Source organism: Geotrypetes seraphini, chromosome 16, assembly GCF_902459505.1.
Source record: "Geotrypetes seraphini chromosome 16, aGeoSer1.1, whole genome shotgun sequence".
NCBI classification, from domain to species: Eukaryota; Metazoa; Chordata; class Amphibia; order Gymnophiona; family Dermophiidae; genus Geotrypetes; species Geotrypetes seraphini.
The window spans coordinates 23,194,705-23,222,330 of record NC_047099.1 but is presented as its reverse complement, the minus strand read 5'-3'; the positions used below and the strand labels follow the sequence as shown (position 1 = coordinate 23,222,330).

The 27,626-nt window shown below is 47.7% G+C and overlaps 1 protein-coding gene and 1 non-coding gene across 7 annotated transcripts; both read left to right on the top strand.

Moving 5' to 3' along the window:
- The first annotated feature begins 1,823 nt into the window (after window positions 1-1,823).
- On the top strand, window positions 1,824-27,501 carry AURKB (aurora kinase B). Of its 6 annotated transcripts, none has more exons than XM_033925586.1 (9): window positions 1,824-1,918; window positions 10,431-10,482; window positions 12,002-12,164; window positions 16,224-16,290; window positions 16,517-16,708; window positions 16,878-17,016; window positions 17,487-17,635; window positions 25,595-25,769; window positions 26,278-27,501. In XM_033925586.1, the coding sequence occupies exons 1-9, from the start codon at window positions 1,839-1,841 to the stop codon at window positions 26,452-26,454; spliced, it is 1,194 nt and encodes a 397-aa protein (XP_033781477.1). In that variant the 5' UTR covers window positions 1,824-1,838; the 3' UTR covers window positions 26,455-27,501. The 6 variants fall into 6 exon arrangements, with proteins under 6 accessions (XP_033781477.1, XP_033781478.1, XP_033781480.1 ...); XM_033925587.1 differs by having other exon boundaries at window positions 1,849-1,904; XM_033925589.1 differs by lacking the exon at window positions 1,824-1,918 and adding an exon at window positions 2,076-2,229.
- Window positions 2,067-2,198, top strand: LOC117350951. Its single transcript, XR_004537310.1, has one exon. It is a non-coding gene; the product is annotated as a U8 small nucleolar RNA (small nucleolar RNA).
- Window positions 27,502-27,626: the final 125 nt, after the last annotated feature.

Genomic DNA, 27,626 nt, shown 5'->3' with positions numbered 1-27,626 from the left:
TCCTTATGGACGGTAGGTTTAGTTGAATTCTGTTAAGGTACTGACCCCCCCTCCCAAATTAAGGGGGTTGGCCCTCCCTGGGCGCTGTCATTGTAGGGGTGCTGGTCCTCTCTTCTCCACCTGTCCCACACACATCTTGAGATGTTCACCTGTACGATCATCTTCTTCCACCCACTGCTCTTGCCAGCTTCATGGGACATGACATCAGAAGGGAACTGAGGCTGGCATGAGCAGCAGGTGGATGATGCTTATGATGGTGAAAATTTCAAGAGGTACATGGGGGGGGCGCAGTGCAGTGATGGTGCCACTCCCTGGGTGCCAACATCCCTAGTTATGCCACTGCCCCCACCGTCACCTTCCCTGTTGCTAAGAGCCGGTCTGTAAAGAAGTTTCAAGTGCCCTCTAGGGTTATCACGTGGCTCCAGAGAACACAGGTTTTATTTCCCTTGAAAGCAATGCAAGTAAAACCCGGATGTCTTAATCCATCCTTTTTCTGGAGCCATGTGGTAACCCTGCGTGCTCAAGCCAAAAATAAACACTGATGCCCTCTCTCCCTTAGAAAAAGCCAAACCACAATATGGCAGACCAGCAAAGGCTTCTGGGATACTTGGCCTAATTCTTCAGTAAACCAATGTCTTTAGGATTTACGCCATATCAGAACATAGGAAAGAACCGCTGCTGCTTCTTCAATCTATCAAATGACTTGTAATTCAGAATAAGGTTACCAATTAGCCAGTCCTGGGCTTACCCCATTGCATGTAGGGATTTGTAGTTCTGATTTCTCCATTTCCTTCCCTAAGGAAAGCAAAAGAAATAGAAGTTGCTTACCTGTAACGGTAGTTCTCCTTGGACAGATGATCTTACAGCCACACAAGAAGGTGACGTCCCCGTGACGGAGCCGACCCGGCAGTCTAAAAGCTGCAAAGCTAAAGAACTTTGCGCATGTGCCAGCCCTCCTGCCCGAATGTATCCCTCCTGGCCCCTATATAAACAAACCCTCAACCGACCAACACAGTTAGGTATAAAGCTGGCGGCAACAATAGGGGAGGCTGGGCGGGATTGTGTGGCTGTAAGATCATCTGTCCAAGGAGAACTACTGTTACAGGTAAGCAACTTCTATTTCTCCCTGGACAGAGATCTTACAGCCACACAAGGTGCCTCCCGAGCTGAAGGTAACAGAATGATAACATGCTATTGTATAATAATAAAGACCTGTTACCTGAGACGTAAAGAAGTTTAGGGTAATGGATTGGATATGCTGCCTTTCTGTGGTACAATCAAAGCGGTTTGTTTAACACTACAAGTCCCAGCTCACATTAGGGTAAGACCAGGACCGGATCAATTCAATCCTATCCTGCAAAATCTTGAATCCAGTCCACAGCCTTTCCCAGTCTAACACAAATCTATCAATATTTCCTTTGTGTATCTGTATGCCAGAGAGTCCTGAGAGACCCCACTCACTTCTGCATATGTGTTCTAGTCTTTGTTTTCATTAAGGAGTGTCCAAGAAGACAAAACATTTCTTTTCTTGCAAATGCAATGTGATAAACCGACTGTGTGGAATTTGGCAGCTCTGGTCTACCCACAGGCATACAAAACCTACTAAAGCACTCTGAGATGCAGCCAGAGAAGGACTGGTGAAAAACAAAATGGCGCGGTAGCATTTCTACTTAAGAAACATCAGAGCAATCTGTTCGTCCCCTTTTATTCCAGTGGGGCAGAGGGGGTGGAGCATGCACGGCACTCTTTATAGATAAAGGAACTAGGTGCAAAAAGCGACTGAAGTACAGCGTGCTTTCTCGGCAGCGTATCAAAGGGCCTGTCCAGTCTTCTATTACATGCAAATTATCGCCGCAAAGGCTCATGGGTGGCGATTCGTTGGCTGCGGCGGCAGTTTCTATAATGTCTGTGGATTCCGGTATTATCTTTTTTTTTCTTTCTTGTTCTTCTCTTCGCGATATAGGACATCGCACGCTCTGATCAGATGATGTGGTTTAGTGGATGTCCCCCTGAGTTCAATGGGTGCTCTACTGAATGCTGTCCTCTGATTTGGAGCCGTAACGGTATCGTCAGTGAGGTATATCCTTACCTGTTCCTCCTCCGGGAGAAGCAGAATATGATGAACGGAGAGGGCTGAGTGCGTGATTATAGCCTCCCTACTTTGGGGCTTCGCAACACCCCAAAGCTTCCGATCTGATTTTCACTGACGATATTCCTATTTATTTAAAGGTAAACTAAAAATAGTAAATTTCTGAGCATTTTTATGGCTATTTTATATGCAGTTTGTATATTTATACTTTAGAAGTAGAATATTTTTCTGTATTGCAGGTTTTTCTTAATCCAAATGAGGTTACAAAACCACAGGCATACCGTAAAAACATAATCAGACATGTTTCTAGCTCTAGAATGATAAGAGCAGCTCTAGGGTAGATCCAGGTGGATTACAGAAGAGCATCGATTAAAATCCTTTAAATTAAAATCTTCAGACTTTCATTGGAATGATTTTTATGATTAATTTATGTTCTGATAAATCTTTAGCTAATAATAATCTAAATAAATGAGTGTTAGTTCCCAAAGGCTAGTCAGGAAATGCATTTTTATTGGACTAAATGAAGTAACATGTCCAAGGAAAATGGGATTCAAATCCAATTTAGGTTCCTTGTGACCTGGGGCAAGTCACTCAACTCCCTATTGCCTCCAGAGGTTAGACTTAGGGCCCCAATTTCTAAAGGTGCATAAAAAACAGGCCAGGGGATCCTTCCTTTTCAATCTCTGCCATACCCCTCTACCCACAAGTTCTCAGACACCCTTTTCTTAAATATAGTCCTGATTGATTTGAAGTACAAATTTAGATTATAAATCCTCTGTGAGTAAGTTTCACTCCCACTTTTTTATGACCACGTGTTAACTATAAGTCTCTCTTTATTCTGTCTTTAGTTAAAACCACTGTTCATTTTATTTGTTTATATTTGTAAGCTTTTTCTGTTATTCAATCTTCTTTTGTTATACATTTAAAATAGCTGGCTCCATTTTTGGCAGTGTTCAAGGCCCTTTAAAAGTTCACCTCTTTGAGAATGCTCCTAACTCCTCTCACCTTGGGTTCTGCATCCTCAACCCTATATGTTTGTCTGTCCAAATTAGATTGTAAGCTCTTCCGAGCAGGGACTATCTATAAATGTCAAAATGTAGGGCAGGATTAATTCATCAAGGGTCCCTAGGCACACAAGTCCACTGGGCCCCCTGTCTGCCTCTCCCTTCCATCTCACCCTCCCCCCCCCTATTGTAGTGGCATCCATCTACTTCTCTCCGCTCTCCCCATGGGGTGGCATCTGTCTTTTCCCCTTCCATTTCTCCCTCTAGCAGATTTTAGCATCTCTCTCTCTCTCCCCCTCAGATCAGATCTCCTCCCCTCCCCCCCCCTTTCCATCCAGTGTCCACCCTCTCTCTCTCTTCTATATGGCATCTTCCCTCTTTCTATGTCCCTTCAATAAACTGTCTGTCCTGTGCTCCTTTTCTCCTTTGTACATGATTCATTTCAGCTTCACCCCCTCTACATTTTTCTGTCTCCACCCCTTCCCCTATGCTCTGGCATCTCTCTCTTCTTCCTTCCTTCCTTCCCACTCAACCCCATGACCTGGTATTTCTCTCCTTTCCTTCTCTTCTATCTCTTCCTCCCCCTCCATGCTCTGGCATCTCCTCTCCTTTCTTTCCCTCTGATCTGGCATCTGTCTCCTTAGTTTTCCTTCCCTCCCTTTCTGCTTTCCTTCTCTTCTATTTCTTCCTCCCCACTCCATTATCAGCCATGTTCTCTCCTTTCTTTCTTTCCCTCCCTCTTTCCTTGCCCCGGTCTGGCATCTGTCTCCTTCCCTCTCCCTCCATGGTCTAGTATCTTCTTTCCTTGTCCTCCCTCCCATGGTCTTGGCATCTCTCTTTCTTCTCCTCTCCCTTCCCTGGTCTTCCATCGCCCTCTTTCCCTCTCTCTCCCCAATTGGGTGTAGCAGCATCCCCCCCCAACTGCCTGGTGAGGTGAGGTCAGATTCTCTTCCACTCCCTCACTGCCCTCTCACCCACAATCAAACTGAACCCAGGCCGAAGGCTTTAACACTGCGCACGCTGTCTTTCCTTCTCTGAAACAGGAAGTTATGTCATTCCTATTTCAGAGGAGAAGGGAAGCTGGCACATACAGTGTTAGAGTGAACTAAACCCGGGTGGGGGCTCTAAAACTGCGCACGCCAGCTTCCCTTCTCTTCCGAAACAGGGTTCAGTTCGCTTGCGGGTGAGAGGGCAGCAAGGGAGGGAAGCTGACTTCACCAGGCAGTCAAGGGCCCCCTGCCCTATTTGCTCCCCCCCTAATGCCGGCCCTGGGGCCCCCCCTGATATTTTCAGGCCTGAGGCATGTACCTACTGTGTCTACCTTTAATTCGCCTTGTCAAAATGTACAGCACTGCTTATGCCTTTCAGCACTATATAAGTGATAAGTAGCTTTTCTTGAATTCTATTTCTTGTAATATGTACCTGTCAATCAATATTTATAATTGTATATATTTTTGTATGATTTATCTGTCAGCCAAAACAGTTATGTTATATGTATGCATGTACCCCCATCTCTAATGCAGTTCAAACCCAGACTTAAACCCACTTTTTTGAAATTGCATTTACATCCAACCTTATCAACTTATAAAGGCACCTATATCTCTTGTCATTCTCTTTACTCCCCTACCAGTCTGGGGTGTCAAAGTCCCTCCTCGAGGGCCGCAATCCAGTCGGGTTTTCAGGATTTCCCCAATGAATATGCATGAGATCTATTAGCATTCAATGAAAGCAGTGCACGCAAATAGATCTCATGCATATTCATTGGGGAAATCCTGAAAACCCGACTGGATTGCGGCCCTCGAGGAGGGACTTTGACACCCCTAAGCCCTTTGTGTTTTCAACCTGCGCCGCATGTATAAAAGTCATTTTTTTTTTCTGGTATGTCTGTCATATTTAGACTGTAAGCTCTTTGAGCAGGGCCTGTTTGTTTAACAGTATCTGGTAGTGCTTTAGAAATAATAATTAGTAGTAGTATGGGTTTATACGCCAAAACACGCCCGTGTCAGGTCCATCGAGAAACAGAAATTTGGTTTCTCGGAACCTGAAGGCTCCTTGTGCTATTGATTTGTGGGCATACAACCCCCGCCACTGCACAGCCCTTTAACATGCAGTGACGTCATTCCAGCCTCTGCCATTGGGTGCGAAGAAGGGTTTAAAAAAAAAGAATGCCGCTGACGTCGTTTTAAAAGTAGTTCAAAAAAGACTAGAGCGTTCCGAATCTTCTTTGCGAACGATCAGAACAGTAAACCCCCCTAGTCGGAGTTTATCTTCAATTCTGTTTGCAGCTTACTCGCCGCATCTTGGATCATAATGGCATCCGCTTCAATTTTTCATACCCGCCTACTGCGTTCCAAGCCTCTTTCTGGTTCCCCCACCCCCCCCCTCCTCTTCCACTCTGAACCGGTTGTGCGGATTGGCTGAAATGAACCGCGCTGCTCCTCCACCCGCTGCGTGCTTGGCTCCTCCTACCTCCCCGAAGCGGAACGTCAGTGAGCTTTGTGGGGGGAAAGCGGCTCTGACCAATCGGCTGAGGGTCCTGCCGAGGCTGCCAATAGGCGGCGTCCAAGGGGGCTGGGCTGTATATTTGAAATAACGCCGGCGGGCGGCGCGAGGCTCTCCGGGGAACGGGAAAACGAAGGAGCCGGGGCTGGGAGGTAAAAGCAAATACAAATTGGAGCAGCAAAAGGCACTGGGGGGAGGCGTGGGTCTGTGTTTATAGCAAAGACACTTCCTCCTAATGGTTAGCATGGCTATGTTGCAAATCTTCACATGTTGGTCTGGTATGAGAGTTTGTCCTGCTAGAGGGCACGGTGGTGAAGGGGTGCTGTGTGCATGGAGGCTTTGTCCTGGGGGGGGGGAGGAGGCTTTGTGCATGGAGGCTTTGTCCTGTGGGGGGGGGGGATGCTGTGTACATGGAGGCTTTGTCCTGGGGGGGAGGATGCTTTGTGCATGGAGGCTTTGTCCTGTGGGGGGGGGGGGGATGCTTTGTGCATGGAGGCTTTGTCCTGGGGGGGAGGATGCTTTGTGCATGGAGGCTTTGTCCTGTGTGTGTGTGGGGGGGGGGGGATGCTGTGTGCATGGAGGCTTTGTCCTGGGGGGGGGAGGATGCTTTGTGCATGGAGGCTTTGTCCTGTGTGTGGGGGAGGGGGGTGCTTTGTGCATGGAGGCTTTGTCCTGTGTGTGTGTGTGGGGGGATGCTGTGTGCATGGAGGCTTTGTCCTGGGGGGGAGGATGCTTTCTGCATGGAGGCTTTGTCCTATGTGTGTGGGGGGGGGGGATGCTGTGTGCATGGAGGCTTTGTCCTGTGTGTGGGGGGATGCTGTGTGCATGGAGGCTTTGTCCTGTGTGTGTGTGGGGGGGGATGCTGTGTGCATGGAGGCTTTGTTGTCCCTTTAGGGGACAGGGTGGTGAAGGGGTGCTTGGTGCTGTGTGCATGGAGGCTTTGTCGGGAGGGGGGGTCGCTGGGTGCATTAAGGGATAATTCATGCCTGTCCAGTAGGGGGTAGGGTGGTGAAGGGGTGCTGTGTGCAGGAGTGTAGCCTTTTGAATTTATATTTGCATTTCACTTTGTAAAACATTTCCTGTTCTTTCTGTTTGGTAAGGGAGGGGGTGCGAGAGGATGATGGTAATGGTTGGGTATGTCTGTATGCTGGTTATCTACCCTATGCCGGAGGGGGAGGGAGGTGGTGAAGGATGTTCTATATACAATGGCTACTGTTGAGAGTGTGGCACTGGTTAAAGCTACAGCCTCAGCACCCTGAGGTTGTGGGTTCAAGCAATCCTTCTCCTTTTGACCCTGGGAAAGTCACCTAATCCTCCCCCCCCCCCCCCCCATTGTCCCAGGTACATTAGACAGATTGTGAGCCCACCAGGACAGATAAGAAAAAAATGCTTGAGTACCTGAATGAATATATTCATGTAAACCAGGGGTGTCCAACCTTTTGGCTTCCCTGGGCTGCATTGGCCGAAAAAAATGTTTCTGGGGCCGCACAAATGCGCAAACGCTGCAGCAAGACAGAGGAGGGAGCCAGCAAGACGGTAAACACCTGGGGGCAGAAGAGAAAAACACTGCATCACCCTTGACCGGGGCCACACAAAATATTTCATGGGGCCATAGGTTGTACACACCTGATTATTGTAAACTGTTCTGAGCTCTCCTGTAAAATATACTGTCTGGTTACTAGAGAGGAGGGGGATATGAAGTCAAGATGTTGCCTGCTAAAAACTTTAAAGATTAGACTACTATAACATTTTGACAGTTGCTGGACCAGTTTTTGTAGCCATGTTTCTGATTTCAGTATTTTCCCAAAGCTGGCTGTGATGTTTTTGCTATGTTGTACTGGTTGCAAAGGTATATTCAAATATATTTTATTGAGCTCAACAGAGAAACAGTAGAAAAAGGACCAAAAATAACAGCGAAGCTCATGGTATCACATAAAACCTGTACAATGAGAAAAACCCCCAACATCCCCCAATAACCAACCCTCCTCCCCCCACCCCGGTCCTCCTTCAGGCTAATTCCCAAAAATGAGGAAAATGCCATACAAAAATCAGACATACATAAATTAGGAAAACAAAGGAACATTACAGGGTATCAACAATTAAGCAATCTGCTGCGGGCTAGAGGGGTCATAGTTGTCCAAAAAGGTTCCCAAGCACACTGGAAGGAACGCCCAGCAGGAGATAAAAAGTCTCGTATATCACGGCGCTCCCACATCAGCAAAGAGATCATCTGGACCGCCAGAGAGAGTAATCCGGTGCCTCTCCGTCAAGCCATTTAATAGGATACATTTTAAGGCAATAAGAACTGTCCACCGAAGAAAATGGGCTGCTCCCCGTTTCCTTGGGGAATAATGAGGGACAACTCCAAAAAGAGACAAAGGAGAACGTCTGACAGTAATAGTCCAAATACGCTCCACAAAAAGAAATATGCAGTTCCAAAAGAAGTGGCTAGAGGGACATGTCCAGAACATATGGCCCAATCCCGCTTCGGAATCCTGGCAGCGAAGGCAGGCCGCTGACTCACGAAACCCAGAGAGGTAAGCCCGCTTAGGGGAGATATATAAACGACAAACTAATTTATAATGTTGTTCCCAAAAAGTAGTATATTTTCAAAAAAATAGGCAATCTTCGAATTGCTAGCAAGATCACATCTTCAGGCAATTCCACAGCAAGGTCCCGAACCCAAGCATCCTGTAATCTGGAATGATCAAACAAGAGGGATTCATCTTTCAAATGATGATGATGGAATCGAAGGGGAACAGGAAGTTGGGAACCAATAGTGAAGGCTGTGGATAACAACTCTTGACATGAAGTCGTTAAAGAGCCAGCAGGTAGGGAGTTAAGATAGTGTCGAATTTGTATGTAAGCATAATAATCCGTGGGCGGAAGATCAAATTCTTCCCGCACCTGAGTAAAGGATCAAATCTTTCCATCATCGTCCACTAATTGAAACACATAATGAATACCCCTGGTTTCCCACCGAGCAAAACTACCCCCATCTATCCCAGGAGGAAAAGAACCATTAAAGCAAATAGGCAGAAAAGGAGTGATAGAAGGACTAACAGAGTGAAATTTACATATCCAATACCAAACTTTCCGAAGGGTCGATGTAACACCTTGCAGGAAAGAGGCTCAGATGAAGTAGAAGGTACAGCATGAAGATAAGCACTGAAATGAGTGGCCTGAAAACAAGAGAGTTCCAAAGAGATATTAGTAAAAGTAGAAGAACCGCAGCCAATAGTCAAAAATTCAACAATCCAAGAGCCCCCTTGTACCATGGAGCTGTTGCCCTTTTATACGGCAAGCTCGCCCTCTTACCTGCCCAAAGAAACTTCTGAACCAAGCGCTGTATTCTACAATCATCACTGGAAGTCAAATAAAGGGGAAGTACCTGAAACACATACAACCAACAAGGGACAATAAGCATGTTGTAAAGATGCACCCGACCCAAGAGCGAAAATGGGAAACCTCTCCAAAGCTGCAACTTATTCTGGAGTGCCTGAAAGAGAGGCTCCACATTCAGGGAGTATAAACGAGATAAATCCAGTGGAATTAACACCCCTAAATATTTCAATGATGTATCGGCCCAGCGCAATGGAAATGCACCCCTCCACGTCGCACGAACCTCAAAAAGAGAAGGCAAAGCCCTCGACTTATCCAAATTAAGAGATAATCCAGAATAAAATCCAAATTCAGAGATGAGATCCAAGGCCATCGGCAAGGAATCCTCAGACCGAGTAAGAATCAAGAAAATGTCATCAGCAAAAGCTAGTCTTCAATTCCAGCCCACCACCCTAAGGCCCTGCACCTCACCAAACCCACGAAGAGTGCAAAGTAAGGGCTCTAAAGAAAGAAGAAAAAGTAAAGGCGAAAGGGGGCACCCCTGGCGAGTGCCCCGAAGAATAGAAAAGGAGTCCGTGTGCGTCCCATTAACCAATAAAGAGGCCCACGGATTGGAGTATAAAGAAAGTACCGCATCTAGAAAAAAGCCTCCCAACCCAATATACTCCAAAGTACGAAACAAAAAGGACCAATGAACAATATCAAAGGCCTTATAGGCGTCGAGACTAACAAAGCGGGAATACGATGTTGTTGGCAGTGAGCTAGAGCAAAAAGAACCTTACGGACGTTACATACAGATTGATGACCCACAGACAAACACTACTTGGTCTTCATGAATAATTGTGGGGAGATGTGGAGCAAGGCGATCGGCAAGCATACGAGAGAAAAGTTTGAGGTCCACATTAATCAAAGAGATGGGCCGATAAGAGCTAGGATCATCAGGCACCTTTCCAGGTTTCAGCAATAAAGTGATAAGCGCCTCATTAGCAAACCGAGAAAAAGATCCCCGAGCAATAACAGCATTTGGCTGCAAAGGTATAATTTTAGTGGAGTTTTTTTAGTCAATGCTGTTGCCTACTGTTCTTGCCCTCTGTGCTTAAGAAGGTATGATCCTCTTGCCTGCTGGTGATTTGTCATAGGTTCTGGATGGACACCCATCTTCTTGAGTCTTGTTAATTCCTTACAAACAAACTTGTTATAAGTTAATATTTCACATCAAATACTGTAGTTGGGTTTTACAAAGTGAAATGTAAATAAATAAAAGTCTGCACAAAGTAACTTCACACAGAGCATCAATATAGGATATAAATTTACAGCAATGAGAAACAAAGCAATTTGATGACAAATCCAAAATAATATTGCAAATTAACCTTGGGGATTGCACTCTTGATTCTCACATTCTCGAAGAATGTTGCCACTTTGAGGCCCTTTAGTTAAGGAAACTTGTTTCCTCCCAAAGTGAAGAATTTGGGTTTGTTTTTTATGTCTTTTAGGATGGCTTATAAAGAGAATCTGAATCCCGGTGTCTATTGCAACATCTCCAAGGTATGCAATGTGATGTGCAGGCTGTAAATCTTGGAGGTAAAAGTATAGGGCTTCTTTCCCGTACACAATCTGTGCATTATTTCACCACTTAGGCAGCACATAAGAGTGGACTAGGTATTACTATCTATAAAGTTTATGTATTGTATTTATATAAAAAAAATACCTAAATGTGGTACCTGTATGGCAGAGAGCCATGCCTCTGCTCATGTCTGATGGCTGCATAGCCTGAAGCCACAAACCAAACAAGAGAGCTTGCCTCAAATAGTGGTACACGAACAAGAGAAGTGATATGTCTAAATCAACTGGCATTTTGCCTTGTCAGCGGAGTCCTAAGGTCCCAACTGGGATCCCAGTTTCGGCAGCACAAACTGCCTTCCTCAGGGGACTTATAAACAACAGTCGCTCGCTAAGAAGTAGTGAAATACATCTGCATAGCCCAAAGGTAATGCTATGGGTTTGTGTGAGCTGGTGAGTGACGGAAGGACATGACTGATAAGGTGGAGATTTAAGGCAGATAGTGATGGAGTCGGTAGGAAAGTGTGCTAGGGTTGAGCTTTTAATGAGTAAGGAAAGCATGCTGAGCAACTCCAATCTCACACATCCTGCAGCTTTGTAACTAGTATTGATTAGTAACTTTGAGGTCATAAGAACCACCATCTCCGGATCAGACCTTCAGTCCATTAAGTCCGGCAATCCGCACACGTGGAGGCCCAGCCAGGTGTACGCCTGGGGTAATTTTAGTCACCCATATCCCTCTATGCCTCTCGTAAGGAGATGTGCATCTAGTTTGCTTTTAAATCCTAGGATGGTGGATTCCGCAATAACCTCCTCTGGGAGAGCATTCCAGGTGTCCACCACTCGTTGCGTGAAGCAGAACTTCCTGATATTTGTCCTGGACTTGTCTCCCCTTAGCTTCAGTCCACGTCCTCTTGTCCGTGTCACATTGGACATTGTAAATAACTTATTTTCCTGCTCTGTTTTGTCGATTCCTTTCAGTATTTTGAAAGTCTCTATCGTATCCCCTCGCAGTCTCCTCTTCCCAAGGGAGAACAATCCCAGTCTCCTAAGTCGTTCCTGTTTTAACTGCTATTGTGTTACTGAATTTGTTGTTTTTGAAAATCAGTCTTCCTGTTCTATTATGATTAAGTGAACCAATTATTTTGTTTAGTTCTATTCTCCACATGGTTCTGAAGATTACTTTCAGGGACAGTCTGACAGCACTATAGAAATTAGTAACTTTTTAGCATACTATTTTAACTCGATATTGGTGGGTATTTGACTGGTGTTTCTGTTTGTTAGTCTGAGCTGTCATGGATAGTTAAAACCTTTCAGAATGATGCACATCTGTTTTAATTTTGTTAGGGAAGTTGAATTTTATCACTGAACTTTTGTTTTTTCTTTTTCGGGTTGGGAAGTCAGAAGATTTAATTTTGCCGATTTTTCATAATTAGGAAGTCCCGTGTAAAAACTATAAATGGCAAATTATATAATTAATACTGTTAAATTTTTTCCCCTTAAGTTCACTCCATCTACTACGCCCCTGTCCTTTTCCGGCCCCCAGCGAGTCCTGAGGAAAGAGCCCTTCGTGTCTGGATTTAACACTCCTTCAGAGTCCATCCTACTGCAACGTACCATGACTAACGGCAACCGAACAGCTGTATTGAATGGCTTACATAAGACTGGTAAGTCAGACTGGTAAGGTGGACGTCCTGATATACTGGGAGCCAAAGAGTACCCAGGGCTACAGAAACCTTAAGACAAGAATATACAGATAATCTGATGGTGTGGGATGATGCTACGGTCCTGGGATATGTTAATCTTGGTCTTTATATCACCGCTGCACTTTTACCAGCATTGTGGAAGTGATGTGCCTATATTTGGTGGAATGATAATTTGCTGTGCAGTAATGGTATTTTCTTAAACGTCTCTCCAGACCGGCACAGCTCATTGATGGGTAATAGCTCACCATGACCAGCTGGTGGAGACTGAGACATAAACTTTTGGCTGTAGTACAAGTGGGCTGTGCAGTCCCAAGTACACTCAGTCTGCTTTCAGTCTCCAACAGGTGGAGGTGGTAAGCTTGTAAAGTCTTCCCTGGTTTAGTGTAGCACTGTTGGAATTTGGTTAGTGGTCTTCTGGTCCCCATCTCTGGTGCCGGATTGAGCTTGAGGGGACCCTTTTGGGGGGTGTCATACTCGACAGGTTGAATCCCTCTCCCCAATTCCCCCGCATCCCTGAAATTTTTACTGTAGTGGTTCCTTAGCTATAAGCCTTATCACCGATACTGGCAAGACATATGGCTTAGAGAGCCATGGGGTCTGTTCAAATAAAGTAAAAAAAAAATAAAAATCCTGAGGCAGTGCCTGTCTGAAAGTAAGCCTTCAACTGTCTTTAATTGATTTTTATTGCTAACTGGCACTTTTTCTTTAGCTTGGTCGCATATTACGCAGTGAGAACTTTAAAGGGAAAAAGTGCTCATTGTACTCCAAACGCAAGGCCTGTGTGCTGGCCGCTGTGAAGGGGAATCCACGTCTGCTTCGGGTGCCGGTGAGCAGGATTCCCCTTTGCGAGTGCAGCAGGCAGTGTGGAAGCCCAGGCTTCTCTTACTGCCCACAGGGATTCCCCCAGCCACCGATGGGCAGGGAAACTGGCTGGTATTCCATTTACTTTGTGGTGCCCAAGAAAGAGGGGTCTTTATGGCCCATCTTGGATCTGAAGGGAGTCAACAGGGCACTCCGGGTTCTGTCTTTTCATATGGAGTCCCTGAGATCTATCATTCTGGCAGTTCAGCCGGGGGAATTCCTGACCTCTCTCGATCTGACGGAGGCCTACTTGCATGTTCCGATTTACACCTCCCATCAGAGGTTCCTTCGTTTTGCGATCTTTAGACGGCACTATCAGATTTGTGCACTTCCTTTTGGTCTGGCCATGGCTCTGCGGACATTCACCAAGATTATGGTGGTCATGGCGGAGGCCTTGTGCAAAGAGGGTATTCTGATTCATCCCAATCTGGACGACTGGTTGATCCAAGCAGTGTCATTTCAGGAGAGTTCCGGGTTATGGCTTGGGCTGTGGAATTTCTGTAGTCATTGAGATGGGTGATCAAACTGTCCAAGAGCCGGTTGACTTCGTCTCAGCACCTGGAGTACCTTGGGGTTCTCTTTGATACCATCTTGGGGAAAGTATTCCTTCCAGAGGCCTGAGTGATCAAGCTGCGGTCTCAGATTCACCTTCTGATGGCTTCCCGGTGTCCTCAGGCACAGGATTTTCTCCAGGTCTTGGGGTCGATGGTGGCCTCCCTGGATGTGGTTCGGTGGGCTGGGGCTCACATGCGGCCGCTTCAGTATGCTCTGCCTCAGTTGCCTGATCTGGACTCTCCTGTTCTACTTCGGAGGTTGGTTCATCGCAGCTTCCGGTGGTGGCTACAGTCTTCCAATCTGGTGCAGGGAGTGAGTCTGGATCAGCCCCAGTGGACAGTGCTTATCCTTGGCTGGGGAGCTCAGTGTCTCGGTTGCTCAGCTCAGGGCAGCTGGTTTCTGGTGGAAGTATCTTGGTCGATCAGTGTTCTGGAGACCAGAGCCATCCGGTTGACATTGCTAGCATTCCAGATGTTTCTGATGGGCAAGTTGGTCCGGGTTCTCTCGGACAACGTCACATCAATCATTAAGGGGGAACCAGGAGTCATTTGGTGGCGCAGGAGGTGGCTCTGCTCATGGCCTGGGCAGAGACTCATCTTCTGGACATCTTGGCTATCCATATAGCGGGAGTGGAGAATGTCCAGATGGACTTCCTCAGTCGTCACGTGCTAGATTCCGGAGAGTGGTGGCTTGGAGTCAGCCGGGCATGGACCTGATGGCCACGAGTGTCTGTGCCAAAACGCCTGGTTCTTCAGTTGGCTCAGGGATGTCCAGGCCGAGGGGCTGGATGCTCTGGTGCAGCCTTGGCCATTTGGGGGGGGGGGGGGCCTTCTGTACATGTTTCCTCCGTGGACGATGGTAGGCAGTCCTTCGCATTGTTCGGCACCCCAGCCTCATAATCCTGGTGGTGCCAGACTGGCCCAGGCGCCCGTGGTGCGCAGATCTGGTTTGTCATCTTGTGGCAGTTCCTCTTCCACTGCCACTCTTGCCCAACTTTCTGACTCGGGGGCTCCATTCCAATGTTCGATCCAGGTCCCTTTTAGCTTACAGTTTGGCTCTTGAAAGGGAATGCCTAGGTAAGAGAGGTTATTCAGATAAAGTGATCTCCACTCTCTTGGGGTCCCGGAGACTTTCCACTTCTCGAGCTTATGTGCGTGTTTGATGTATCTTTGAGGAGTGGTGTTCGCGTGTGGTGTGGTTTCCGTTCGTACCTCTTTGCCTCATATCTTGAAGTTCTTGCAGGATAACCTGGACAAGGACCTTGCCTGGTCTTCCCTCTGGCTTTGTCTGCATTTCAATTTGCTGCATGGTAGGCGTTTAACCTCTTCTCCAGATGTAATTCATTTTTAAGGGCAGACAAATTGCTTCGACCTCTGTTGCGGCCTTAAGTTCCAGCCTGGGATCCTAATCTGGTCCTCTCCGTGCTCGTGCGCCCTCCCTTTGAGCCCCTGGGTTCTTGCTCGTTGAAGGGTCTTCTTAAGACGGTCTTCCTGGTGGCCATTATTTTTGCGAGATGCATTTCCAAGCTGCAGGCTTTCTCTTGTAAGCCTCCCTTCCTGGAGTTTTCTAGGGAGTGTGTTGTGCTGCGGCCTGTTCCTTCCTTTCTGTCGAAGGTGGTTTCACCTTTTTGTATCAACCAATTCGTGGTCCACCCGGTCCTGGGTAGTTGGGAGGGTTCTTCGGAGTAGAGGCAGTTGTACATGTTGAATGTGTGCTGGGTCCTTCGCTCTTATGTTCAGCGGACCTGGGACCCGGGAGTTACGGAAATCGGATCCTCTTTTTGTCCTCTTAGTGGGTTCTCATAAGGGGGACGGTGCTTCCAAGGCCACCATTGCACGCTGGTTCAAGAACACTATCACTTCAGCGTATCTTCAAAAGAAGTCTGTTCCGGACTTTCTTAAGGCTCATTCTACTCGGTGTCAGGCTGCTTCTTGAGCTGAGTCTTACCTCCGGTGAATATATGTAAAGCGGTGGTCTAGTATTCTCTCCATTCCTTTCTGCGGCACAACCGTTTGGATGTTCAGGTGTGTCGGGATGTGGTATTTGGGGAGAGCGTACTTGTGGTAGCCCTTCGGGAGTACTGCTTTTGTATGTCCCATCAATGAGCTGTGCCGGTCTGGAGAGACGCTTAAGAAGGAGAAATTAGGTTCTTACCTTCTAATTTTCTTTCTTTTAGTCTCTCCAGACCAACACAGCCCCCGCGTGGAGTGTGGTTTTTTTTTTCTGCGGAATCTTGTGTTTTTGATAGGCTAGTGGAGATTAAAAGAACAGAAGCCTTTGGCTGAGCTAGTGTAGTTGGCGAGCTGTAGGGACGTTTCTGAAGGTTCTTCTATTCAATTCGAACAGTATTTTCTCTGTTTGTTGTTCTTCCTGCTGTTATAACTCACATTTCTTAGTTTCTTAGTTCTGCTTGGCTATTCGGCAGACTGAGTGTACTTGGGACTGCACAGCCCACTTGTACTACAGCCAGAAGTTTGTCTCTGTCTCCACCTGCTGCTCATGGTGAGCTATTATCCATCAGTGAACTATGCTGGTCTGGAGAGACTAAAAGAAAGAAAATTAGCAGGTAAGAACCTAATTTAGCCTTTTTTTCTTTTTTCTCAGCTCCAGGTAGGGTGGCAATATCTGCAGTAATGAATACCAATTCACAGGACATACAGAAGCTCTCAACGTGAGTCCTTTTTTCTTATTTAGTTCCCTTTTATCTAGTCTGCATGCATATTAGATTCCTACTGATGGCAATAGTCAAAAGAAAATTAACTTCCCGCTCCCCTCTCTACAGGGTACTTGTATTAAACAACCTGATGTTTGAGGGGGATGTATGGTATCCTAGTCATTGCTTTCCCCTCACCCTAATGCTCCTAAATTTCTCCCTCCCTCCCCCCCCCAAACTGCAGGAAATCCTTCACTATCGAGGGCTTTGACATTGGCCGGCCTCTGGGAAAGGGCAAATTTGGCAATGTGTATTTGGCCCGGGATCGGGAGACCAAGCAGATCCTGGCCTTGAAGGTTCTGTTTAAGTCCCAGCTGGAAAAGGAGGGGGTGGAACATCAACTGCGGAGAGAGATTGAGATCCAGTCCCATCTCAGGTAGGTGCAATGGTGGGGGGGGGGACATTGTGTGCAAGAGCAATGAAGGTTAAACTCATGAGAGAGGTACTTGATAGGGGGGAGGGGGCAATGAACGTGAATTGTACAGGACAATAATCAGGCCCTACCTGGAAGGGGGATGTAAACTAATTGTGCTTCACTTCTGTAGACACCCTAATATCCTGCAACTGTACAATTATTTCCATGACAAGAAGCGTGTCTACCTCATCCTGGAGTATGCACCACGGGGAGAGCTGTACAAAGAACTGCAGAAATATGGGCGTTTCAATGAACAGAGAACTGCCACGGTAAATGGAGTAGTAAGGAAAAGCTTTATATGGTGGGGGGTTGCCTCTAAGAACAGAAATATACAGAGGGCCTAATTATAATGGGGGGAGCAAGGCATTGATGATAACAGATCTTTGGAGAAAACAAGACACAACCTCCCAAGGTGAATTCAGGTACCTGGAGGACAAAGGGATTGAGGGGTACAGATAGAAGTAGAGGTAGGTATTAGGGATAGGATTAGAGGCAGTTACAAAATTAGTCAGGGACACTGTTCAGGCAATTAGGCCTGATAGGCCGCCGTGAGAGCGGACCGCTGGGCAGGATGGACCTCTGGTCTGCCCCAGCGGAGGCAGCTTCTTATGTTCTTAGGTACATGGTTCAGTTCTGACCTTGGTTAAATCTAGTCTGAGCACAAGCAATTTTCCACAGTTCAGAGGCATCACACAGAGGTAAAAGGGAAGGATTGACAATTTGTCCATTTTTCCCACAGCACATGGAGGAGCTGGCCGATGCCCTGTTATACTGTCACAACAGAAAGGTGATTCACAGGGATATCAAACCAGAGAACCTACTGTTGGGCTACAAGGGAGAGCTGAAGATAGCAGATTTTGGCTGGTCTGTGCACGCGCCCTCTCTCAGGTAACTGTATTCCTATAGAAAGGATATCTTTCTAGTCTTCTATATTATCCCATCACCTTCCTTTCCGCTGCTGGCACGATTTATATTCCACCAGTCGCTATGCTCACATCGCCCTTCTCAAGTCACTTCCTTGGCTCCTTATTCATTTCCGCATACATTTAAAACGCCTCTTATTGACTTACAAATGCGTTCATTCTGCAACTCTGAACGCCTCTCATCTCTCCCTATGCTCCTCCTCAGGAACTCCGCTCATCGGGTAAGTCTATACTATAGAAACATAGAAAAAAAGCGGCAGAAAAGGGCTATAGCCCACCAAGTCTGCCCATTCCAAGTATCCCCCCCCCCTGAGTTTACTCCCTTAAAGATCTCACGTGAGTATCCCATTTTCTCTTAAAATCCGTCACGCTGCTGGCCTTTATCACCTGGAGTGGGAGTCTGTTCCAATGATCCACCACTCTCTCGGTGAAGAAGTACTTCCTGGAGTCGCCATGAAACTTCCCTCCCCTGACTTTCAGCGGATGCCCTCTGGTGGTCGAGGGTCCCATGAGCCAGAAGATATCATCTTCTGACTCGATGCGTCCCGTGATGTACTTATATGTTTCAATCATATCTCCCCGTTATCCCAGGACAAGCAGGCAGGTATTCTCACTAGTGGGTGATGTCATCCGACAGAGCCCCGATACAGACGTCTCACAAGCATGTCTTGCTTGAAGAAACTCAGAAGTTTCGAGATGCCCGCACCGCGCATGCGCCAGTGCCTTCCCGCCCGATGGACCGGGCGTGTCTCCTCAGTTCTTTTCTTTCCGCGGAGCTGAGAAGTTTTACTTCAATTCTGCGCTGACTGAATTCCCGTTTTATTGCCTTCTAATTCCGCGATTTTGGATTTCTTTCCTCTTTTCGTGTGTTTTCTTTCTTTTATTTAAAAAAAAAAAATTTTTTTTCTTCCGGCGAGTCGGCCGGGTCGGCTACGTGGCTCAGGCCCAACTCCTTCGATCTAGCGGCGGAGCTTTTTCGGCCTATGTCCCGGCCAATCACCGGTTTTAAAAAGTGTAGCAAGTGCCAGCGCGCGATTTCGCAGATGGACCCGCATCGACGCTGCCTACAATGTCTTGGTCCAGAACATTTCCCGAAATCGTGCCGGCCTTGTTCTACTCTAACAGCGCGAGCGTTTAAGCGGCGCTGCCTGTTGTGGGAGTCGATGTTCAAGATGGAAGCTGCTAAAGAACCTTTGGCTTCGACTTCATCGGCCGCTTCACCTGTCCATGCGAAACCAGCGACTGCTCCGGCTTCGTTTACCCCGACTTCGGCCACGAGTTTGACGTCGGTGCCTGTCCCCGTCTCCTCGGCTCAGGTACCGCCTTCCACTATTCCACCTGTGGGTCATTAAAGTGCCGAAAGCTGCCAAGCAGAAGCACTCAACCACGAAGGAGCGCAAAGACCGTGCTGGAGGACCCCCTTTCGGTGCGGATCCCTCCATATCGGCTTCGCTGCGGTCCCTGCTGGAAGCTCAGTTTGTCGAGCTCATGCAGACTATGGGGCCCAGATTAATCGCCTCCATCCAGGGTGACCTCCCGGTCCCAGGGGGCAGACCGCCCCCTCCCCCTCCTCCTCATCGATCGATCTCGTTGCTTGACGAGGAGGAGCGGCGAAGGGCGGCTGGTCTCTCGAGGCGGGCTTCCTTTAGCGATATGCCTCCTTTAGAGCCCATTACGCCTCCGCGCCATCACAGTGCCGTTCCCCCGACTGATGATCGAAGCCCTGGGCATAGTAAATCACAGGAAGAGTTCTTCCGCACTCCATACCAGGCCTGGGCTGCAACATGGGAGGCGGCCTCCATTCCGCCCCTTCGCTCTACCGCTTCCAGTCCCATACATTCACTGGAAGCTTCGGGGGACCATGCGAAGTATAGATGTTCTCGCTCTCCCTCCCGGCACCGGGAGGGGCATCGATCCAGACACTCCTCTCGGCACTCCTCGCGCCACTCGGAGGTTTCGCCACAGAAGAAGCTGCCACGTCTAGGGTACTCCTCATCGGATTTATCTCCCCAGGAGGGGCCGGAGTACGAGGAGCCATCTACCTCTTATTCTCCTTGTCGCTCCCAAGTCTCCCTGGATCCTGAGGCTTCTACTTCCTCCAGCCCGTTTCAGAGGCCGGTACTGGCGGACCAGTTGTCTTTTTCTTCCTTCCTCCGGTAAATGGCGGATGACTTGGATGTGACTTTGGACACTGGGTCTCGGTATTCTAAGGAGTATCTCGACACCATGCACTTGCCTAATCCTCCTGCGGAGTCTCTTCGACTTCCTCTGCATAAATTACTGGATCAAACATTCATGCGATGTTTCGAGACGCCGTACTCCATCCCTGCGGTCCCGAGCAAATTGGATGCAAGATACCGCATTGTTCATCATAAGGGGTTTGAGGGCGCTCAACTCTCTCACCAATCCCTGCTGGTCGAGTCCTCTCTCAAGCGTTCTCATTCCTCCCAGGTCTATGCCTCTGTACCACCGGGACGAGAAGGGAGAACGATGGATAAGTTCGGTAGGAGAATCTACCAGAATTCTATGATGGCGTCTCGAGTGCTCAATTATAATTTCTTTTTTTCTTCATATTTGGAGTTCTTCTTGCCGGTGCTCCGCAAGTTTACTCCTTACATTGATGCTCAGGCTCGATTCGAGTTCGAGGAAGTGGTAGCCTCCCTTTCCCAGCTACGTCTTCAGCTGATGCAGTCCTCGTACGATGCCTTCGAGCTCTCGGCACGTGCTGCAGCCTGTTCCGTGGCCATGCGTCGATTAGCATGGCTTCGGACAATTGACATGGATCCGAACCTCCAAGACAGACTTGCCAATGTGCCTTGTGCGGGCGCTGATTTATTCGACGAGTCTATCAAAACTGTTACCAAGAAACTTTCGGATCATGAAAAGTCTTTTCAATCTATCCTTCGGCCTAAGCCCAAGCCTCAGCAGTCTCGACCTTCTAGACCGCCTTTGATTTATCAGCGGCGCTACACCCCTCGTCAGACTCCTGCTGCGAGACAACCGGCGAAGAGACAGCCTCCCCAGAAGGCTCAGCAGAAACCTCAGCCGCCGGCTGCACCGAAGGCTACTCAGCCTTTTTGACGCTCTTCCAGGGAGCATATCCGACCTCGTTCTGCATCCCCCTATTTTTCCCATCGGGGGTCGCCTCCATCATTTTTACCATCGATGGGAGGCTATTACCACCGACCTCTGGGTCCTTTCCATCGTAAGAGAAGGATACTCTCTTCATTTCCATCGGGCCCCCCTGGACCACCCTCTAAGAGAGTATCCTTCCAACTTAACGCAGACCGCCCTTCTCCTTCAGGAGGCTCAGGCTTTGCTTCGGCTTCGGGCCATCGAGCCGGTTCCGATGGACCAGCACAACCGGGGTTTTTACTCCTGGTACTTCCTCGTCCCGAAGAAGACGGGCGACCTACGACCCATCCTGGACCTTCGAGTCCTCAACAAGTTTTTAGTAAAGGAGAGGTTTCGCATGTTGACCCTTGCTTCTCTCTACCCCCTCCTCGAGCGGAACGACTGATTATGGTCTCTGGATCTCAAGGAGGCCTACACTCACATTCCCATTCATCCGGCCTCCCGCCAATTCCTCAGATTTCGAGTGGGACATCTACATCTGCAGTATCGAGTGCTTCCTTTCGGCCTGTCCTCGTCTCCCAGAGTCTTCACGAAGTGTCTGGTGGTGGTGGCCGCTGCACTCCGGAACAGGGGTCTTCAGGTATTTCCCTACCTCGACAACTGGCTCATCAAGGCCCCCTCTGCTCCAGAGGTCATTTCGGCGACCTTGACCACGATCTGCTTCCTGCAGAGCTTGGGCTTCGAGATCAACTTCCCCAAATCCCATCTTCATCGGGGCGGTACTGGACACCATTCAGCTTCGAGCATTCCTTCCTCCTCAGCGCATGGATGCTCTTCTTCATCTCTGCCAGTCTGTATCTTCTCGCCAGTCCATCTCAGCGAGACACATGATGATCCTCCTGGGCCACATGGCCTCTACAGTTCATGTGACACCCTTTGCCAGGCTCCATCTCAGAATTCCTCAGTGGACCCTAGCTTCTCAATGGACTCAAGTGTCAGACCCGTTGACTCGACACATCATAGTCACTCCTGCTCTTCGGCAGTCTCTACTTTGGTGGATGACCTCTTCGAATCTATCCAGAGGTTTGCTGTTTCACACTCCTCCTCATCAGAAGGTTCTCACAACCGATTCCTCGGCCTATGCCTGGGGGGCTCATCTGGATGGGCTTCGCACTCAGGGATTCTGGACCAGTGCGGACCGCCTCCATCAGATCAATCTTCTGGAGCTCAGAGCAATCTTCTACGCTCTTCAAGCTTTTCAACATCTGCTTCACGACATGGTGATCCTCATCCGCACAGACAACCAGGTCGCCATGTACTATGTCAACAAGCAGGGGGGCACGGGATCGGCCTCCCTCTGCCAGGAAGCTCTCAGAGTCTGGGATTGGGCAGTTCGCCACAATGCCTTCCTCAAAGTTGTCTACATTCAGGGGAAGGACAAAGTCTTGGCAGACAACTTGAGTCGACTCCTCCAGCCTCACAAATGGACTCTCCATTCCAACCCCCTTCATCAGATCTTTGCACAATGGGGGACGCCTCAGATAGACCTCTTTGCGGCTCCCCACAACTTCAAACTGCCTCAGTTTTGCTCCAGGATCTACACTCCTCATCGCCTCGAGGCAGATGCCTTTCTGCTGGATTGGAGGAATCGATTTCTGTATGCGTTTCCTCCATTTCCTCTCATTCAAAACACTCTGGTCAAATTGAAATCGGACCAAGCCACCATGATTCTCATAGCTCCTCGGTGGCCCAGACAACCTTGGTTCTCCCTTCTGCTTCGACTCAGCAGCAGGACACCAGTCCTTCTTCCAGTGTTTCCTTCTCTGCTTACTCAACATCAAGGATCACTGCTTCATCCCAACCTGCAGTCTCTCCACCTGACAGCTTGGTTCCTCTCAATGTAACTCCTCACCAGTTTTCTCAAGCGGTGAGGGATGTCTTAGAGGCTTCCAGGAAGCCTGCTACTCGACAATGCTACTCCCAAAAGTGGACTAGATTCTCTTCCTGGTGTATTTCCAATGCCAAGGAGCCTCAGCGAGCTTCCCTATCCTCTGTGTTGGACTATCTTCTACACCTGTCTCAGTCTGGTCTCAAGTCTACATCTATAAGAGTCCACCTGAGTGCTATTGCGGCTTTCCATCAGCCTCTACAGGGGAAACCTCTTTCTGCTCATCCTGTGGTTTCCAGATTTATGAAAGGACTTTTCCATGTCAATCCTCCTATCAAACCTCCTCCCGTGGTTTGGGATCTCAATGTCGTCCTTTCTCAACTCATGAAGCCTCCGTTTGAACCTCTCAACAGGGCTCCACTTAAGTATCTCACCTGGAAAGTGGTTTTTCTGGTGGCCCTCACGTCTGCTCGCAGGGTCAGTGAGCTTCAGGCCTTGGTGGCGGATCCACCTTTCACAGTATTCCATCATGACAAGGTGGTCCTCTGCACTCATCCGAAATTCCTGCCTAAAGTGGTCTCTGAATTTCATCTCAACCAGTCCATTGTACTTCCAGTATTTTTTCCAAAGCCTCATTCTCATCATGGAGAATCGGCTCTTCACACTCTGGACTGTAAACGTGCTTTGGCTTTCTACCTGGATCGCACCAAGCCACACAGAACTGCTCCTCAACTTTTCGTCTCCTTTGATCCGAACAAGTTGGGACGACCTGTATCGAAGCGTACCATCTCCAACTGGATGGCGGCTTGTATCTCTTCCTGCTATGCCCAGGCTGGATTATCCCTTCCTTGTAGGGTCACAGCCCATAAGGTCAGAGCAATGGCAGCCTCTGTAGCCTTCCTCAGATCGACACCAATTGAGGAGATTTGTAAGTCTGCCACTTGGTCCTCGGTTCATACCTTCACCTCTCATTATTGTCTGGATACTTTCTCCAGACGGGATGGACAGTTTGGCCAAACAGTGTTACAAAATTTATTCTCTTAAGTTGCCAACACTCCCACCATCCCATTGAGGTTAGCTTGGAGGTCACCCACTAGTGAGAATACCTGCCTGCTTGTCCTGGGATAAATCAATGTTACTTACCGTAACAGTTGTTATCCAGGGACAGCAGGCAGCTATTCTCACGTCCCACCCACCTCCCCTGGGTTGGCTTCTCAGGCTAGCTACCTGAACTGAGGAGACACGCCTGGTCCATTGGGCGGGAAGGCACTGGCGCATGCGCGGTGCGGGCATCTCGAAACTTCTGAGTTTCTTCAAGCAAGACATGCTTGTGAGACGTCCGTATCGGGGCTCTGTCGGATGACATCACCCACTAGTGAGAATAGCTGCCTGCTGTCCCTGGATAACAACTGTTACGGTAAGTAACATTGCTTTCACAAATGGGTACTTAAGCCATTAGTCTGTGACTAATGCATGGTTTGTACAAACACTAATACCATACTTCAGGATTAAAGCTTGCAAAAGACCTGTTCTTCACATTATACAATTAAATCACATCTCTTCGCAACATCTTTCGTTTAGGTTTAGGGTCCTCTTCATTCTCTTAAAGCTGTGGATGATTTTTGTTGTTCCAAGTTGTGGATAACCTTTTTGATACAATAGTCTGCATCGGTATCATATGACTCCACAGTCTTCCTTGTGCTGGACTACCAGCAGATGGAGACAGAAAACTGGTTTGAAGTCTCCAATAGAGAGAGATGTGTAGCCTCGTTTCAGTCTTCAGTTTATTGAACTGATTCAGGAGCAGGACTTGGCGTTCCCCCCCCCCCCCTGGTGTAGCTAGGGCTGTTTAAGAGGGTTTGGGCTGGATGGCGATGGCCCTGGTCCCCTAATGCAGTGCTTCTAAACCCAGCCAGTCAGGTTGTCAGGATATTCACAATGAATATGCAAGATAGATTTACACAAGCTTCCTTCTTGGTATGCAATTCTCTCATGGATATTCTGAAAACCTAACTGCCTGAGTGTGCCCCACCTGAGTACTGCTCTTAAGGGTAGAAGACCTGACTGAGTTGATTCCCCCCTCCTTCCTGTTCAGCTCCTGAGTTTGGAAGCACAATTGAAGGTACTTGTCCTCTTCTATTCCTGAGTGGGGGCCAAGGACCAGCTGCTGCTGATAGCTTAAGTAGATTAAAATTAAAAAAACAAAAAATTTTGTCAAGTAACAACAAACTTTTGTTTATTTTAACTGGAATAGCAATACAACAAATAACATATAATTGGAAAAAATATGACAGGTTAAATTACAATTTCTGGTGGAATTCTGTATGTCATATGTACAAAATGGAACTCACCATTGCAACGCAAAAAGGTTATGTGAGTACATTTCAGAAAGTCTGGGGACCGTTAACAGATTTTTGTAATGAATGATTAACTTTTCCCATGATAAGATATTTGATTTCTGATTATTACATAATATATCAATATTTGGAGGGAGGGAGGGATGGGGGATTATTATATTCAATAAGAATATTAATTTAGATTTCTTACATAATATTTTAACATTATAGAATACTAATTTTCTAATGAAATGTTAAATTTGATGCTAATATGTGAGTTTATCAAGTGTGTATCTTTAAGTTTTATATGAGTTTATTTGATACACTTGTTGTAACATACAAAAATGAATAAAGAATTATTAATCGAAATTTCAAAAAAAACAAAAAATTCAGTCCCAAATAGAAATATTAGATCTTGTTAATGTGCTTGACCTGAAAGGTTCCAGCCTGAGGGAATCAGGTTAAGGGCTGTTTGCTCTGTTCCTCTTTGGTTTGAAAGCAGCTCAAAAGAAAATGAATGTAATGCAGTACTTACATATTCCATGAGTCTCCCCCCCCCCCCCACACATTAGTCTAGTACTCCTCAAGTCCAAACTCAGCTGCTTTCTCTTGTCCCTCCCTCCAGGAGAAAGACAATGTGTGGTACCCTGGATTACCTGCCCCCCGAGATGATTGAAGGAAAGACTCATGATGAGAAAGTAGACCTGTGGTGCATTGGTGTGCTGTGCTATGAGCTGCTTGTAGGACACCCGCCTTTTGAAAGCCCCACTCAAAGCGAGACCTACCAGCGCATTGTTAAGGTAAGCAGTGGGTGGTGGACAGTTTGCACTAGTGTCCCGTCACTGTCTTGGCCTGCCTCGAGACAGTTATTGACACCTTATCCACGGTGTCAGGTCAAAAGCGGGACAAAGGTACACGCAGGCGCGCGCCGCAGAAAATTACTGTTTTTATGGCTCCGATGGGGGGTGTGTGTGTGTGGGGAACCCCCCCACTTTACTTAATAGAGATCGTGCTGCGTTGTGGGGGGTTGTAACCCCCCACATTTTACTGAAAACTTCACTTTTTCCCTGTTTTTAGGGAAAAAGTTAAGTTTACAGTAAAATGTGGAGGGTTACAACCCCCCAAACCCCCCACGACGCCGGCGCGATCTCTATTAAGTAAACTGGGGGGGCTCCCCAACAAAACCCCCCGTCGGAGCCCCTAAAAACTGTAATTTTCTTCGGCGCGCGCCTCCATCTTGCGCCGAGTTGTCTATGAACCCTTATCCACAGCTGGCAATAACTGTCTTCGTTTTGTCTCCTCCTGCAGGTGAATCTGAAATTCCCGCCCACCATGTCGGAGGGTGCCAAGGATCTGATCTCTAAGCTGTTGCAGTACAACCCTGCGCAGCGCCTTGTGCTTGAGAAGGTGCTGGTGCACCCGTGGGTAAAGGAACATTCGCGCCGGGTCCTGCCTCCCGTTTTCTGCAGTTCCAGCTGCAGTTAGAGTGGTGCAGTTTGGCAGACGCCCAGCGTTCTGCTCGTGGCGGTGTACATAGCTTTTATGATTGTAACAACTCATGCAGAGAAGCACTCTTAACTTCTTCTATAACCCTCAGCCTCACAACCCCACAATGGGGAGGGACTAGGTTGACCTAGAGAATGGAAGGAATCACTGCTTGTGGCCTTAATCCTCAGCAGATTTGGACTTGCTACTCAGCTCAGTGCACAAGGAAGCAGCCTGGTTATCTCAACTCACTGGGGTCTTTGAACACGTGTGTTCCATTGAGGTGTCTTTATGGACCATGCGAGCACAGCTTGCATCCTCCACTGCCACTTTCCTGAGCAGTATCCAGTAAAAGTGCAATTATGGACCACAGCCGTAGCACATCAGAGCTGGGGGAGGGGGGAAGGGATGTGTGACCTGCAACTAATGCTCTGGTTTTGAAACTGGGTGGGAGAGGGTGAAGTTGAAGCACTATCCCCCCCATCTCAATAGTTCTTTGTTAATTAAATCCTGCTTCCTTCTCCTGGCCATTAGCTCTTCTTATAACTGAACTGTCCCTGCTTTTGCTGTTTGCTCTTTGTTTGTTTCTATGTTATATCTGCTCCTTAGTCATTCTTGTATCTATGTATCGCCCCTGCTTTTCCCTCCTGGCCACCTCAGCAGTTCTGTCTATTAGTTTTATACATGTTCAAGATCGGTTTTGTCCCTTCCTCTTTCCATCTATGCCACAGAATGGAGCACTTTGACTCAATGCTCTGTAGAAGGATCTTTCAGATCCAAGTGGGAGAGACGAGGCAGATGGGAGGCTGGGGCCAAGTAGGCGTGCAGATCTGGTGCGAATGCACTCTGAGCACTTCTGCAAAGGGCTGGATTTAAGCTTCTAATCCACGGTTTACTAACTTTCTCCTGCACACAGCTCTGCATTATCTGAATGCTTTTAGTAGGGAAAAGTGTATCATAGTAGTTTCTGAATGGTTTTCAATGTTGAAAAATCATACATTTTTAATTTGAAAATATTAAAATCTCCATACTGGCTTAAAGCTGCAACTTGTGTGGTGACTCATGACTGTAGCTATGGATTAGGTGATTTAAAGAGGGGGAGGGAACAGAATATTTGTGTGTGCAGAACGGTGTCAGGTCAAAAGTGCGCCGGGACAAAGGCGTGCGCAGAC

Bases quoted from the DNA above. Each gene is read 5' to 3' on its own strand.
- AURKB (XM_033925586.1), top strand. From the start codon at position 1,839: ATGCAAATTATCGCCGCAAAGGCTCATGGGTGGCGATTCGTTGGCTGC. The intron at 16,291-16,516 runs GTGAGTCCTTTT...CCCAAACTGCAG, and splicing joins GACATACAGAAGCTCTCAAC to GAAATCCTTCACTATCGAGG. The intron at 17,017-17,486 runs GTAAATGGAGTA...TTTTTCCCACAG, and splicing joins ATGAACAGAGAACTGCCACG to CACATGGAGGAGCTGGCCGA.